This window comes from Centruroides vittatus, unplaced genomic scaffold (assembly GCF_030686945.1).
Source record: "Centruroides vittatus isolate TY-2023 unplaced genomic scaffold, ASM3068694v2 scaffold_861, whole genome shotgun sequence".
NCBI lineage: Eukaryota > Metazoa > Arthropoda > Arachnida > Scorpiones > Buthidae > Centruroides > Centruroides vittatus.
Window position 1 is genome coordinate 9,107,348 of NW_027122718.1, and position 18,410 is coordinate 9,125,757.

An 18,410-nucleotide genomic window follows, 5' to 3' on the forward strand; every position below is an offset into this window, starting at 1 on the left:
TACTTTGAAATTTTACTCATCGATCTACATTCACACCTTCTAACACGGATATGGGCTACATTAGAAAGCATTTGCAAGTTATATGCGGATTTACACTTTTCGCCCGTATTAGACAATCGAGCAATTCGACGGCTTGAAATGAATTTAAAACAGGCAGAAAAATCAAAGTTTCCTTTACTAAAGAGCCTTATAACTAAATAAGTTAATCCAATCAGCAAAGCAAACGACAGAAGTGAGTTAATCTTACAAACGGAGCCATTTTGTTAGAAGGACCACTCGACTTTTTCAACTTTTTCTACTTGGTGTGGTCTGGAGAGTTTTCTTAACCTGTCTCATTGGGTCTGCTCACATCCTCGGCGGAGTACCAACAAAAAAGAAGAAGAAATACATATAGTAGACCACGAACAATAAAGAATAAACTTCTTTACCGCAAAGAAAAGCCAATGACAAGTATAGTAGAGGAGGAAGTAGAATTTACTTTACAAACAAGGCTCTCCACAGGAGTTATTCAAGACACCGGTCTCGGCCGAAGAATGCCTCGTACAGGTAAACTATGTTATAGGGTTCTAGGTTTACACAGGGCACCCTATTCAAGTGCGTCCATGTGTAACCCCACCACGTGGGGTCGGCTGGTGCATCTGCCGAGTCCCGCTGACGTAAAAAAACTCATACACCGACCTTGCACCGACAGTACAAAGCGCTAGATTTGTATGTCCGCCGAATTACGCGATATTTAATATTTTCAGCTACCCCCGCTCGATTGAAGGGCGTAGTTGTTCCTAGTACCTGACTACCCCATTAATGGATGTAATAGACAGTATGAGGGAGTAGCAAATGGCCTAGAAAAACGGCTTTTGTACGCCTAATACAATTACCGACATGGGAGTGCTGGCACTGTTGTGTACCCTCGTTTGATTTCCTGTGCACTTAGTGCAGCCACAGTTAAGAAAATCATAGTTGGGTGATGTGTAATCTTTCGATTTTAAATTACAGCCATTTCGTTACGTCATACGGACACACTCTATTTATCCATAACTGATTTATTCAATTTTCCCAAGGATGGTTTGATAATTTTGTTAAAGTTTTACACAAAAAAGTTTAAAATCATTTTAGTAAACTGTTTAATTTACCATTTTACCATGACAAAAGTTTATGTGCCACGTATTTAGCTACGTAAATACACGTTTGTTTAGTCTAAAAATCGATTTTTTTTTTACTAAATTTTTCTATTTTTAATGTGTCAAAAATGCAAATTAAACATTCAGAAAGATAATGAGAATTTGCGTATTCATTTAAAATTTACACAGCTTTAATCTAAAAATTAATGGCGCGTGTAACAAAATTGTTACGAGGAATAATGATGCAGAGTATAAGCCATATAACTTAATATAAGAAGCGTTAACTCATTGATAATATACTCAATTCACCCTTGCAATCATATATATATATAAAGTCAATTATTTAAAATCCATATTATATTGGAGATGATAAATTCATTATACATTGCATAGAATATAAATTTAACTTGGAAAATTACAGTAGAACAAAACACTAAAATCAGCAACTTGTATTACAAACGAATTAACTACAATGTATCAGCCTAATAAGCAGCATTAAGGATAGAGAAAAGAGAGTTTTTATACCCTATATTGCGCCATTAAATTGTGAGTCGTAACATGAATTATAGAGTTACCATTGTGACTACAGCAATAACGTGGTAGTTTGATGTGTGTTCGATATCTCCACACCCTGTCTACAAAAACTCGAACGTGTCTAACGGTACAACTAGCTCGGCTCTGTTACAAAACTTAATATTTGATACAGCAGGGGGTGGATCTTCAATATTTAATTATATAGAATTGCAGAGAATCTCTTCTTTCTATTCCCTAACACAAAAGCAGCAATTTAATAATAATAATAGGCAATTAATTAAAAAATTTAACGCAAAAAAACTAACCATTTCACGCTTGGTTTTTTTTTGCAATTTTTTAAGTGGAATTTGATCGAATTTATTAATTAATTTTTAATTGTATATATATATATATATTTAACTCAAAAAATTAATGAGATTTTTAAAAATAATTTCCTTTATTTTTTTTACATTTAGAAAGTTTGATTAATTTACTGGGTTGATGGTACAACAATAAATATCGCTAATGAGTATCTGTGAATAATAGAGGTTGTCCAATTCACATATGAATAAAGACGGAGGGTATGTAAATTGTGACACGCTACTATTATTGCATGCGGTGACACAGACGGAATTTCCAATGAAGCCTCTGGTGTTACACGAGTAGGAGACACCCCATGGGACAAATAGCAAAAGTGCAACCATCTATACAGATATGCCTATTGAAAAGGTGTTGACAAGAATCAGATTATGATCTCGAGTAAGAAAATGTAAGAATTGGTATAAAGTAGAATAGAATTGTGCACATTCTCAACACCCATTCAAATGGTGTTCAGGAATTGTGTACGGCTCCATAATAAACAGTTCTACTCCTTCTATTGACGTTTTAAAATTCTTTTTTTTTTTTTCTTATAAAAATGACGAAAAAATATTATAAAATAACTACGAATCCATTTAAAACGAGTAAAATTGGGCACTTTTCTCCATACTTAAACATAGCACACAGCTATATTGTAACATAAACGATACGAAATATACCATAGATAATGTATTACTTTACAATTAAATTTAAAATAGGCCCCAGTCGTTAAAATGATTAATATCTTTCATTGTTATGCTTATATTAACTATTATTTTACTTAATTACACTTAAGGCTGACACCTGATGTGTGCAGAAAAACTGATACATTCATAATTACCTGAGTGAAATTAATAATTACTGCTAATGTAATTACACAGATATGGTCACGTGGAGTGTATTATGGAAACTATCACAAGGCCATACTCTATACTGTCAAGTATTATTTTGCGATAAACCTATTACATAAAACCGTCTAGAATATTAAATCAATGAAAACTTAAGTATAATTACGTGATGGAGTTTGTTAGTAAAGTATAACTCACACAAGTATTTAACTAGTAATGTTTTTAGTATTACAGGAGGAGGAGGGGGATTCTCGTACTTTAATCCATAATCAACGAAACGTATCTTAAATATATTTATATATTTAAAAAAGAAAAAAAAAAGTATATATTCATGAATAATATAATCGCATTATATACATTTTTTTAAATATTTTTACTGCTCGAGATCGTCGTTTACAAATGCCACACCCTCGTATTTGTAATTTAAATACAGGTAAATTATAAATTCATCCATTGCAAAATTTAATTTTTGATTCGAAAATAATAGATTTATCAATTTGTAATTTTTTGCCAAAAAAAAAAATGTTCGCGTATTTTTGAAAAATTATGATTGAAATTTATAAATAACTAAAATATATAATTACACGCAAAGTAGAAAAATGGATCAATTGGAAAATAGAAGGGCCGTAAAGACCTTTCACCGTTGCAGGGGCGTAGAGAAACTCTATCGACTTTATGGAAAGAGGGGGATGAAATAAGCCACAATTAGCTAAAAAAATATAATCGATAAGTTTTTTAGTTTTCTACAAAGAAATCCTCCGTTTGTTTGGGTATAAAAAATTAATTGAAGACCCAAACAGGGGAAAAAACACCCCCATCCTCTTACTATAAAGGTATTTTAAAATGGTTCGTAACAGCATGGATAGAAATGTGCTATCGACGGTTTAAGATTTGTCAATACAATCCACTATTTTAAAAATAAAATGATTAATCGAGGGGGGTTCGAACCCGCATAACCGAAAATTATTATTTGTAAGGGTTGAAAAATTAATGCTAATTTTCTCTCTATTTTTATGTGCTGTGTGCAATTTAAACTAATGTTTTCCAACTTGTTTTTTTTTGGGGGGGGTCGGTGTCTCTTTTGGAGAAACGTGGATTTATCTGGATGGATTTCTCGGGATCGCGATCTACTGGTTGAGAAATATGGGCTAAATAACGTCTTTTCTAGCAGCAGAGCATTCGATGTTTTTTCAAAAAAAAAAAAAAAACATGAATTTAAACCTGGATAAACAACTGATTTATAAGCTACACCCCAGACTTTAGTACAGTTTATCTATATTTATCAATGAAAATTTGTCGATAATTGTAGAAATTTTCGTTAGATTAATTTTATTTTTATGATAAAAACATTTTCTTTTGACAATTTAAAAAATATATTTTGCACGATTTTCGTGTAGAAAAATTCTTCTGAATTAAAGCGTTAATTACTTTAATTGCCGTAATATGTGTAGATTTTTAAAGGCGAAGTTTAGTTTAAAAAATGAAAATTTCTAAAATGAATTAATTATATAAAAATTGATTTTAAAATAAAAATATATTTAATTTTATTTTTTATTTTTTATTTTTTTGTAGCAGAGATGCAGAGTCGGAGAGAGAAAGGAGCATTTCTATATAGAATAATGTTAGTTTATGGGCGAAACGATTCATTAAATCATCCAGATAAATGCAAATAATTTGCGGATTTCCAGGTTAAGTTATCGAGCGATTAAAGTCAAGTGTTTCCTGAAAACGGGGCAACATCCCCATCCTTTTAACTCCTCATCTCTAATCAGTCCGGCACACAACACTTAATTGCACAAATCTCGACTAACCTTCACCCTTACCAACGTGTGCCATTGGTTAGACGTTCGCTTCTGTCATATACAGCTACGTAATCCCATTGGTCGACGATCAATAGAACAACACGGTGCACTTACTTAATAGAAAAGGAAGGCCCAATCACAGAGAGTTGTTGGCGCGTGAAAGCCGAACCTCCACGATCTGTCTGGACATCGCGCGACCTCTCTGTGCCCTATCCACCTGCTGCATGGTTCAGATTATGGCTTCCTGACGTTTCGTCATCATTGGTGCCTTGAAACTCTATACAAACATGGACGTGGGTCTGACAAGTCAGAAGTGTACTGTTTGCCCTACAGAAAGAGCTAAGGCTTCCAGTAACGGACACGGTCAGGACGAAAATAGACCTAATACTACACCTACGCATACCATCGATGCCATATTGGGACTGAAAAGAAGGAAGAGACCCGCGGTAGATTCGGACAGTGTTCAACATACTCTAGAATCTCCCCTGTTGAGTCTGGTGTCTAACGAACGTGAACAAACCAATAACGGTAAGTCGGTAGCTAGAATGTTATATATTTTTTTTTCCGACCCTCCCTCTGTAACAGTAATTAAGATAATGGGTCGATTGTGGTGGACAATCGTGTGCTTTTGCCTCTTTGACATGCGGACAGCGTGCGACACTGGGCGGAGTACATGATTTATCTAGCTTGTACCGTTGGTTTGAGCCGTTGTAGCGCCTATTCGGTGACTGTATGCTAAATATTGCATGACACGTGATAAGACCTAATTGCGTGAATTTAAATATTTGTGGAAAATAATAAGATCTAAACGTAAGTCCCGTCACTTACGGTTTTGTAACTAAAGTCGATTTCCAGACCTTAGACCCTGTTCTTGTGTATCATTGATCAAATTAGACTCGAACAGGACAAGTTTCTGTTCGCGTGACAAGTTAGCATGTTACAATAATTCATACAAGTAAAGCACGGCTCCCATCTCTATACAAACACAACCAACTCAACATAAATGGATGACATTGAAAAGCCGGCGTAAAAATTTCGTGAGTCGCCACTTTAATCTTATTTTACCTTTAGAACGGGCTATTCATAAGGTGATAAATCTGTTTAACTTGAAAAATTACATTTAAAATTACTCGATAAAAATCTCTTTTCGCCCAATTAACAAAATCTAACTGAGATATACAGAAAGAATTTCCACCACTAAACGTAACAATTTGTCATTCTCTCTTATACAAAAACAAACTAAACTTTCATTTTATAATAAAAATGGCTTTAAAATCTACTTTAAAAACTTACTTTTACACACAATAAATTAGTTATTTAACTTAATAAAATCGTTTAAAACTAAAATGATCCAGTTTACAACACAAAAAAGGCCCTCGCGTACAGCAAAACACTCTTAAAATCCACTTTAAAAGTTCATTTTATACAGAAAAAATCGAACAGACTTACCATTTTACCTATTTACATTACCTAAAATTAAACAAAGAATTATTCAAAATTCATTAGCGTAGGGATTTTTTTTAAAGATCAATCATATTTGAGATAAAACTAATTGGTCCTATTATATGATTGAACTTTATTGATTAGCCTTTTTTAGATCAATAGACTACATTAAGCACTTTCTACGTCCTACGTATCGCTCAATATCCATTATCTTCAATCCAGATAGGTTCTAAATTGGGTTTTTTTTAAATATTATTATTATTATTACAGATACGTAATCTGTTCGTCGAACGTAAACAGCTGTAGAGAGAATTTATATCATTCAAATGCATTAATGATATTTAAATTCCTAAGAAAATAAGGTTAAATATATTTTAAATAAATCACGCATGATATTAAGAGCATTAGTAAATTATAAATGAATGTCTAAGCATATTTTATTATATTTTTAGTAGATTAGAACAATGTTTCTTTTTCTTAATTTCTATTTTCCGATAGCATAAATAACAAAAATTGATTAGGTGAGTCTGCTACACACATTAGCTTATTACTTTCCTAATTAAATTAAACGATAGTGATTAAAAATATAAAATTAAATACGATAAATCGTTATTTTTCTTATAATTTAAATATTAATTAAAATGTTTTTATATACGTCTACGTATCGTCCTTACTTTAAACATTTTATAGTAGGCCTACGAAGTTTCGGAATAATAAAATAAATTAAATTAATTATAATTTACGTTATGTTAATCACAATTATTATAATTTTAAAGTTTGTAATGTTATATATTTTATTACAAATTGTGTAAGGGGTTTTATTCTTACGTTGATATAATTAGAAAAATTGTTTAGCATTAAAATTCCAGCATCTTCCGCATCAATTTATCCTCCTTATCACTCTAGCATCTTCAATAATTTACGATTATTTAAGAGATTTGTATGAATATTTATGAAGGATATAACGTTAATGTATACATTTTAAAATGTAAATCTTGATTTACAAATTATTTAAAATGGTTTTAATAATTATTTAAAGAAGGGCTTAACGTTTTTTTTTTTTTTTTTTTTTTTTCTTTTCGTAAAACGAAATTGTTTAACAAGAGAATTACATCATTAAAATCCAGTTTTGGGGTTTATCTATTGTGTCTTTCTTGTTAATATTAGCAAATCTCTTTGAATTTTGTTGAAAGTTTCTTTTAGCAGATGCCGGCCATAAGCTTCATCCTGTAGAGTGACAGAACACTATTCACAAACCCACCTGTCAATACAGATTCTATGCTCCAGCGGATTTGAACAGTGGGGAAGACTACGGTACTTTGATGGACCTCCGTTGATATTGTTGGGTTCAGACGAGACGTATAATTTTGTTTACACACCGTTGTGTGTTAGTTCGTTGTTTACTCTACAATTGCCGTTGATAATCTGAGTCATTGGGTACCAAGTCTTCAATTAAACAATAGCTAATGCTTCTATTCTTTTTCTTTTCCCATAATTTCAACCGATTTCATACAAAAGAGATATATAAAAAGTTGTAATTTGTTAATTTTCTCGTTTTCTATTGTGATTTTCGAATTTAGAACAGTAATTTATACTAGAAAATCTTGTTTTCCAACGTTCAAGAAGCGATTAAGTTAAAGTTTCTTACACAATTTCTTTAATTAAGATGTTTTCTTTTTTGGTACATTTTCTTATATAATTAAAGGCTTTTTATGTATAGTTTCTTGCACGGATTCTTCAATTAAGATTTATTTATACTGTTTCTTTGTACAATTTATTCAATTAAATATTCACCAACAGTTTCTTCAGTTAAAGGTTTAGTGTACAGTTTCAAATCTTTGAATTAAAGTACAAACCAATACATTTGCCAATTACGTAGAATTAAAGTTTTAGATATATATATATTTTTCTTTTAGTTTCTTACAGATAATTCCAATTTAAAACAGATTCATTAAAAATCTAATTAAGTCTTCTAATTGCTCTTTACAAGTTTAAACAAAAGACGAGAAGATTCACTTCGTAAAGATCTTTAGTTAATGGATAGATTTTTAATAAAATAAAATTAAATTAAATCGCGTAAATCTCGAATTATTATTATTATTATTATTTTCTTTTAAAGATTCTTGAACGTTAAAAAAAAGAGAGGGAAATTTATTTATCTTGTAAAAATTTTATTTGTTAAAGTACATAGAAGTCTAATGAATGGGATGATGTACATTGATGTATAGAATTAGAAGAGCAGATCTCTTATTTTTCTTTGGAGAAACCCTTGGGCCTATAAAGGTTTATAGTCGGTAGCGAACTTAAGCTGTCACTAAATAGCCTTCCCTATGCTGTTGGCAATTGGGGGATTTCTTTGTTCACAAGACGGAATGTTCCCCCCACCTGTACTGTAATTCTATATCTTTGCGCTGTGTCTAATAGCGGCTATTTAAGTTTTACCCATCAATGGCGGTACGAGCGATGAAAGGACAAACCAGACAGATGGAGGACTACTTAACTGAGCTTGTCACTTTGTCGACACCTTTCTACTTTCAATCTGTTGGTTCTCTTATTCAAACAGTTCCGTTCGACTAGTTTTTGCCAGAATTCCTTCGGTAAGTAAAGATTAATCTTCTTTTAATCTGATTATCATCTTTGAAAAGAGGAATAAATGCTTAAAATATATCCTTATCAAATAAATAAATTGAAGAAACTTCCATAAGGAAATCGATATTTTAGTTTAAAAAATAATTATAGATAAACAGATTTCGAATGTTTTTCTCGTTTTTATGAGTTACATATAGTTTTTTTTTTTTTTCTTCTTTTCTTTTCTTTGATTCTCCATTCTCTATAATCTTGTTGAGATAGAAAGATCTCCGGGGACTAAAATCTTATTAGATCTATCTACTCCTGTCTATAAATTTAGTAAATGCTCTTCAATTGACAATTACCAAATTACTGCGTTAAAATTGTGATAAAGTCGTCTTAGGAACGTTTTTTCTGATTATAAGTGGATCAAAAATTGTAGAAAAATATATAAAATTAAGGAAAACAACGACTTAAATCCATTAGCGAGTCGATAAATTATCTAAAACGGTTGTAATCATCAACGGGATCAAGTTACAATTTATTAAAATAAACACGTAAAGTTCGTCGTGTGGTGTAATTTAAAGGAAAATTTCATACATAATTTTAAATTATATATATATATATATATTATAGCATAAACAATGAAATTTCGAGAGGAAATTGTCTTATTTTCTTTCAAGAGAAATCAAGTGCAGATGGCATTAGATAAAGGCGATAGATATCGATTTTTTGGTGTGTTAGAAGTTCCACTTACAAGTTGGACCAAAGATAAGAATGAATTCTCTCCTCCTAATGCACATCTGCTCTTTTACTAAGAGTATAACTCAAAAGGAATAGGCCTAAATGTTTTTTCAAATTGGTATGATTTAATCCCTGCTTAATTCTTCAGCAATAATTTAAATTTACATCCATACTTCAGGCCTATAGAAAATTACAAGTAAGGAGCGTATCAGTCGAATGATATTGATTTTAAAAAAAAATATACAGACATAACGAACGTACGAAATTATAGTATAAAATTGATTTTTTAATATATATATATATATATTTATTATTAAACTAAACTGTAATTAATGGGAACACGAAGATAAATTTAGATCTATTAAAGATTAAATTTTTATAAATAATAATAATAAAAAACAAGATGATAAATTGATAAATAATGACATTTAAATATATGCGATTACAGTTTCATAGCGCAATAAATTATATTTATTTTAATCTTTACAGATTATGTAGAAGGGAAATTTATGTATATAATTTACAATTGATCAATTATCGGAGTCACCGCAGGGAAAACAAATGCAGCCACAGTTTAGTGGCTTTAACTTCCCATCATTTTGCTTGGGGTGCGTGACAGACGGTCACGTTTACTACTCTATGGACAATTGGTCTTATAAAATCGAAATTTCTACGGAAGAACTAACTAAATCATGTAAATTGTTAACAAAATATTCATCTTTTCTAATGATTTCAATTAATTGTCCGACGATTAGATAGATAGGAGCGAAGTAATTGTTGTAGTTCACTTTTTTGTATTATTGTTACGTCGTCGATGATAGCAATAAGTGAACCATCATTACACTAAGTGCAACAGACCATTCACTAAAGACATCTCTATTAAAGGATTATATAGAGAAAAAAGCCGATAGATCGGTGTCTAAAGTGAAAAAAATCTCTCATTTTAAAGTCAATTAAAGGCAATTTCACGGTTCTTTGGTGTTTAATATCTTTATTCTTTGTATAAATTTCGGAAAGATGTGACGAATTTTTAATGATAAATGAGTGAATTTCCAGCTTATGCGTGGGGGTTTGTATGTATATATTTCTACTGCTCTTATACGGATAATTAATTTTTATAATTTCTTGTGTAATTTCTGTAGTTTGGGATAATGAAAAATTCAATTTTTACGCCTATCACGTTAGTTTTCATACGTTAACTCTCTGCACGACATCTTGAATTACCTTATGTAAATGCTTTTGTTTATAACTTTGTAAATTTTAAATAATTTTATGACTAATTTAAACTGATAGAATATTCTTACAGCTTCAAAACTATTAATTCTGTCAATTTTCAGGTACTAATTACGAATATACCATTGTATAAAATGCTTACAGCAGGTTAAGATCTTCAGAAACATATACTTGGTAAATTTATATTAGTATAAGTAATAAGTTTATAAATAAAATGTAATGGTTTTGTTTAGAATCACAAGGAAAACATTAAAATTATTAGAAATGATGCTTTAAATATAAATATATATTTTTACGTTTGCATAAAACGTTAGATAGAGTAGATGTACTTGAATGTTATTAAGCCACGATACATGCTCCAAAATGCTTTATTCAGGCTTTAAATTACACGAAACGGGTCCTAAAATGCCCGAATTTGCGTAGGTAAGGTTCTAAAATGCACGAATAAGTCTCTCGTAGGAATTATGGAGAAGAATTTCAACACGAAACAAACTCTGTAACTTTAGGAATGAATTCTTTCTCTATAAATTCAATGAAATGAACCTATCTTCAAGCATTTTAGAGCCTATAAGGCCTCGTTGAAGAATTATATTTCATAAATTTAATATTGTTAAGCAGGCCTTAAACTTACTTTTATTAACAAGATATAAATTTAAGTAGAATTAAATATCTAATTAAAATAAATAAATAAAGGTATTTCGAAAAATATTCTTTATAATAAAACACATTCGATTCGGTTATTTATATTTATAAAAATGTTATATCTAGTAGAAAATTTATTCGAGATAAATATTAAAAATAGGAAAATATAAGCAATAAAATGTTTAAAATATAAATACAGAAAGTTAGAAATAAAATGCATTTAAGATTGAATTTTATAGAAATTTAAATTCGCTAGTTGATCCATTGATATTGATGTAAGGGTCTTTATGAAAATTCTTACGCTTTTAGAATGAAATTTCTCGATTTTTTTTAAAAAAGGAACAAGCGATAAATTTATTTATTATTATTTTAAATAAATATATCGACAGCTACAGCATCTAAATCTAGAAAATAGTCGTTAAGCATACTGGGTCGAGTAGGATTTAAATTTATCGACATTATTTCTAATTTGATATTGTTAAAATTATTTAGAATCTCTTTAGAATATTATGCGAATGTTTATAAAGTTGTAGGCCTTCTCTATTTAATGCTTTAATTCTTAATATTAAAATGACTTTTTTCTATTTTCTTGTAGGCGAATTTAACTGATACGTCTCTGAATGTTTACGGCTTTTATACAGAAGATATGTATATATATAATAAATTATAGAGTAAATAATTAGTTAATATATCCTAAAATCGTAATTTTATATGGTTTTAAAATATCCTTGTTTTTATTTATTCTAAATACGATACGTTGGTTATAGCATCCATAAATTGATACGAGTTTATCCGCATCTTCAGCCGCTTATAGAATTCGTTCTTTATGAAATTGTAAGCAGAATTACTTAAAAATTTACTTTAAAATGTTAAAGATACAGGCCTATTATTATTATTTCGCGTTAAATTAATACGGGCCTACTTTAAAATAGACAAAAATCATTTTTTATAACTTATTTATAGCTTAGAATTTCTTGTATATAATATATTATAAAGCTAGAAGTTAATTAAGATCATTTTTTTTATTATAAAATTATATAAATATATACATAAATTGTTATAATGTAAGAATAATCTTTGGCCTTAATCATATAATGTTAATAATTATCAAAAAAATGGGAGTTTTACATTGCGTGATCGCTTTATAGCGAAGTATTAAACGATACGGTAAATCATGGCATGAAATATTACACATGGAAATATCTTTGAAAAGATTTAATAATTTTTCAACGAATGCATTAAACGTTATAATTTTTCACCGGTTTTATATATATATTAAAGAAAACCGGTGAAAAATTATCGTTAAGAATAGCAAAATTAAACGGTTTAAAGATTATTGTACAAAAAGAAGCGACTACAAAATGTGTAATTTGAGCCAAGAGTACTTAAAATTAACCCTCTAAAGTAGTTTATAAGGCTGACAAGTATTCTATTCACCAGTAGATCTTTTTGCCTTGGGGGTAAGCCTGGTGCCGCCAGTTTTTGGCTCCAGCTAATCTGTAAATAAGCGAATGTTTCACAAAGGCTTAGCCCAATTTCCTTCCCCGCTGGGAGCAAGGTGAATGGGAGAATGTTTACAACAGATGTTAGGTTAGAAGTTTTGACTGTTGTGGCTAACCGGCTTCGTTCTCTTTGGCAGCAGAAGGAGTAGAGAGACAAGACCCTCCCTCTGACGATTTGGGGGAAGATGGAGGTACAGACGACGGTCCTAAAAAGAAACATAGAAGAAACAGGACAACATTCACCACCTACCAACTACACGAATTGGAAAGAGCTTTCGAAAAATCTCATTATCCAGATGTGTATAGCCGTGAAGAGTTAGCTATGAAGGTTAACTTACCGGAAGTTAGAGTTCAAGTAAGTTATAGAATTTTTTCTCCTCCTCTTTTTAAAATTTTTATTAAGATTTTATCACGATTTTAGTAACTCTCTTCTCTATTAACTAAGTTGTACAATTTGATAAAAAGAGTACTTGGTATGTTTACAAAACTTATGGCTGTTTTCACACAGAAGACGTCCCTCCAGGTCTATCTTCTTCACTATTGGCTAGAAACGTGTTCAGGAAATTGCATCTTCATTTCCTGCTTTAAAAGACGGGAAGTATCTTGGTAGAATCAGCTAGAAACGAATTAATCTCTAGGGAAATTAATATCTAGAAACAAAAATACTAAAATGAAACATTCTTTCCTTCCATAATTTTTTTATTGCTAAAGAATACATATATATATATATATATATTTTAAATATCTGTTCAATGTATATTAAAACAAAGTAGAGGATAAACCTACAGCTTTCTCACCGTGTAATAAAGCGTTATATCTCACTAAAAATACACAATTATCGTATATTATTTTAATTTTAACAATTATTAACGTATTTCGATTTAATTTATTCAAATATTCCAACTGAATGTTTTAGAAACGAGACTTTTATGTTTAAAATATAACATGTAAAGGTCAGGTCTTACAAAGCCCATTTTATGTATTAAACATTATATTAACGTCATTGAATTTTCAATACTTTTGAAGAGGGTTTTTTTTTTTCTTTTCTACTGTTATACACTTAAAAGATTCCAAAAGAAATTTTCTTTATCTCCGGGCGATTTCAAACATTTTTCACCGAAAAACCCAGTTGTTCTAAGGATAACCTTTCTTTTAGAAAAATCAGAAAAAATAAAAATAAAAATAAAAAAAATAAAAAAATGTGATTCTTCCTGTGTAAAGAGTGAAGTTATTCTGTTCTAAGCGTCAACCATTTGTATAAAGTGCAACAGTCGCTTCTAGATGTTTTCCAAGAATGGAAATATAAATTTTCTATTTGACATTTCCATCCATGAATAAAAATTTTGGTCAATCTCTTTGAAATATTGGCTTTGGAAACCTCTACAAAATTTTGATCTGGTATAAACTCAAAAAAATTCTCTCCACTTTTTTATTTATTTATTTATTTATTCTTTTGTAACAATTCGTAAATTTGAATTTTTTTTTTTTTTTCCTCCCCTCCTTTTAAACTAGTATGAAAGCTACTTTATTCTTCGATAAATAATGATGCATGAACGTTTTTTTTTTATAATCTACAGAATTAAAATTTAATACCTAATTAATTTTACTTTAAATTCCTTAATTAGTGAGATAGAATTCACTTAATCGATTGCCTTTAACGAATAAATATATTTAAAATAATAATAATAATAATATCTTTAAAAATACGAGGAAAAAAAAAATATATGTTATAAATGTAATAAAATAACATTCTTTACTTAATTGCTAATAGAAAAATCTAAATAATTAATTTTTTAATCAAATGCAGCTTTAAAGTTAATTAAAGATGTAAAATATTTTAAAATAAAACCTTAAAAATTTTAGTTTTAACTTTGTATGAAGTTCGTTTATTAAGTTAATTAATTTATTCGTATAATTACGTAATTAAATCTTTGTTCCTTTAGATAAAAATAATTGAGTTATACAAAGCGTAAAAATTTTCTTTAATGATGAGGTCAAGGTCAAAAATAATTTACTGAAGAAGTAATCTGGGGTGGAGTTGACTATCTTTGACGTTATCTGAAAGATTTGAATCTACAAGAATTACATGCAAATCCACTGAGATTCCTTGATTATTATTCTCTAGTCTGAAATTATTATTGCCCCTGTACGTCAGGCACGCCTGTATAATACTAAAATCTTACAGGAAAGATTGATTTACAGGGGCGCTAAAATGTTACCGTATCAGTGTAAATTTATTCTCTAGCATAAAATATAGTTGAGATTTTGTGTGATTTATTAGTTTATACGTAAAAGAAAAAAATCTTAATACCATTTAGATGTATAAAAATATATTTCTACTCTTTAACTTCACACTCCGTTTAATCTGGAATTTCGAACGAATAAAATGTTTTCTGCGTACGTGGACGTGTACAAAATGGAACCACCGAGATATAATTAAAGTACTATGTTTTAATTAGTCTACTTTAGTGCTCGACTATTCAATTTTCCCAGAATTGACGAGGTAATGCTTTTTATTTGTTATTACAACAAATAGGCTAATGAGTTCATTATATATTTATAACATTCATTATTTAAAACTTTGATGAGTTATGATTAAACTGCGACTTTTAACTCTGATATTTTAATTTGTTTTCCTACAACTTTTATACAGTTTACAAATAACTACGTTCATGATTTATTATGATTTTCAATGGTAAAATAACACGGCAATTTATTTGTATTATGATAGACATTTTCACACCAAAAAATTAATATATATATATATATTTTTTTTCCGAAATATTTCCCATCGTTTTAATATTTAAAAACCATTTTTTTAAAGTAAAAAAAGGGATTAAAAATAAAATAAATTTGGTTCTGAGAAAATGCTTTAAAAAAGTAGAGAGATTTATATATAATATATTACATATATTTTTTATTATTTATTCTGATGAATGAGGGAAAGGTTCTATGAATAAGAAAATAGCCTATTTTAGCTTTTAAATTTTGCATAAATATGAGTTAAAAAATGAGTTTTTTTTCTAGAAAATCGATATTTAGTTAATATATGATTATTATCTGTATTAAATTTATACATTATTTAGATATCTCGAAAATATATGTTAATGTTAAAATATAAATGTGTTTATAGGTTTTTTACAGGCTGAAAAGATCTATAAATAAATTAAAAATTTTGTTAATTTTATTTAAAATTTTTTATATGGGTTAATTCCTTTTTAAAATAACCTAATAAGAATGTAAAGATATTCGCTACATGCGGCCTTGATATGCAGATCAGGAAATAATCATTGTTACATTTCAGTATAATGCTTATCTCCTAATTTATCTAAATAGTATTAAAGTCTAACTAATGATTATTGCATAATTTAATATTAATTATATATATATATATAATTGTTTAAAATATATATCAACCTTTTCCACTTATATTATCACGTCAAAATAATCGTATATATAAATATTTTAATTACGTACAGTACGTCGCAAGTTTTAAATTTATTGAATGAAAGTTGTTTATCGATTAAAGCGGTTTAACTATTGCAAATCATTGTTTTAATATGGATATTTTAATAAAGAGTAGTCGAGTCATAAAAACTAGTGAATAATATTTGAGATGGGAGTTATAAATGAGAGAATAAAGTAAAGAGAACTGATTAGAGCAAATGCTGATTACTAGTTTGACGTTTTGATAGCGTGATATCAGCTAATTCTGGCACTGTTCCTTATTCTTTGCTGTTCACTTCTTTCTGAATCCATCAGCACTCCATTTGTCAACCTCTGACCCCGAACTGTACCAATGGAGGGGCGGAGTATCACGCAATCGTCTTCTCGGATCAGTTTGTTACTTTTGACGGGCTGTGCGTGCGTCACGGCAATTCTGTCCACCCCTTGATACCGATATATGCATACTCGTCTTGCATACTAAATTCATTTAATGCCTAATGTTATTCAAACTAATTTTCTCTGTATCGTCAATACATGAATTACTCGTATCGTCGGTAATAAAGGTTCGTTTTTTTTTACTTGTAAACCTGTAAAAATCGGTGGCAATTTTTAAAATAATTTAGAAATTTGTTAGTAAATAGAAGAGGAGGATGATTTCGTGACGAATTAAATATGATACGAGTGAATCATCACTCTTAAAATGTGATTAAGTAAATCATTTATTTACGAAAAGTCCATTTTTTCCTCTCTCTCTCTCTCTCTCTCTCTCCTCTTTATAGGACGTTGATCTACATTTTAATTTAAAAAATAATTTTTATAATATGAATATTTTAGTTAATTTGAATAATTTTATGGATATTATTAAAAATTCTATTCACATAAACTTAATATATTGTACCGTTTTCTTACTTTCTAACGTTAAAAAAATAAGTTAAGATGATGAATTATAATCATTTATCCTCTTCAATTATTCTTAGTTTATCGTAATTAAATAGCGACTAAATATTAAAGAAAGTAATTTACAGTTTATTAAAATTAGATAACTTTTTTTAGCTTTATAAAATATTTTAATTATTATTATTATTTTTTTTTTTAGGTCTGGTTTCAAAATAGACGAGCAAAATGGAGACGACAAGAGAAATTGGAAAGTCAAAACGCGTTACGGACATTGGGTAGTCACGTGACTTCAGATTATTCGGGAGCATCCTCCAATCTTCCAAGGTCTCAATCACCGACTCCAGGAATTTCTCCGTCTCTCGGTACCTGCTCTCCAGCATCGACCAGTCCATCTGGTCCATTGACTCTCGATCCTTGGATCACATCTCCTCTACTCGGTTCTTCGTTGACAGGATTGCCAGGATTCTTAGCTCATCCTCATACCGTATATCCCAGTTATCTGACACCCGCCGCTCCCACATCACTCGCGTTATCCGGAGGGCTCAATGGACTTTTGCCCAATTCTTCGGTCACGACAGCGGCATTGGACCCATCTAGTCCACTAAATCTTTCGGTAGCCTCCAACGAGAAATTGGCGGAAGATCCTCGAAGCTCGAGCATCGTTGCTTTGAGGATGAAAGCTAAAGAACATGTTGAACTGATTAACAAAGGATATGCCCTAGTGTAGATATTACCCTATCCATTAAAAAAACAAAAAAAAACAAAATAGGAATGTAAAATTTCTCATCTCGCGTATCATATGTTTTCGCGGATCCTCTGGTAGTTCCCATGTTTTGTTTCTATATTTTGACCAAGTCATATTAAAATAGATATGAAATTTATTCGTTGTAAGCTTGGTTATTTAGTAACGCGTAGGCAACACCATCATTAATTTCTATTCAAATTAATTATAATTATATATTTTTTTATTCATTCAGAAAGATATTTTTAAGTTAAATTTAAACTTAAAGACAATTTATTTTTAATTTTAACTTAACATAAATACATTAGATTCTGATAAATGTTGTATGCAAAATTCATCTTGGCGAATGATTTCTTTTCATTTCAAACGTTGAAGTGTTTGATGCGAAACGTAGCTGATGTAATTATATATTAATAACGTAAAGGAAACAAGGAAAATATTAAAGAAACAAAAAATAAATTGAAAGAATATTTAGCCATTTAAAGATAGAAAAATTACATTATTAATAATATATAATTTTCATCATTCTTGTAAGATAAAAACTAGATTTTACT

The 18,410-nt window shown here is 29.5% G+C and overlaps 1 protein-coding gene across 2 annotated transcripts; it reads left to right on the forward strand.

The window, feature by feature from the left end:
• The first annotated feature begins 4,808 nt into the window (after positions 1-4,808).
• Positions 4,809-17,995, forward strand: LOC136989965 (retinal homeobox protein Rx1-like). 2 transcript variants are annotated; one of them, XM_067288273.1, is made up of 3 exons: positions 4,809-5,166; positions 12,908-13,125; positions 17,314-17,995. In XM_067288273.1, exons 1-3 carry the CDS (start codon positions 4,926-4,928, stop codon positions 17,839-17,841), a joined length of 987 nt encoding a protein of 328 aa, XP_067144374.1. In that variant the 5' UTR covers positions 4,809-4,925; the 3' UTR covers positions 17,842-17,995. The 2 variants fall into 2 exon arrangements, with proteins under 2 accessions (XP_067144374.1, XP_067144375.1); XM_067288274.1 differs by having other exon boundaries at positions 12,911-13,125.
• Positions 17,996-18,410: the final 415 nt, after the last annotated feature.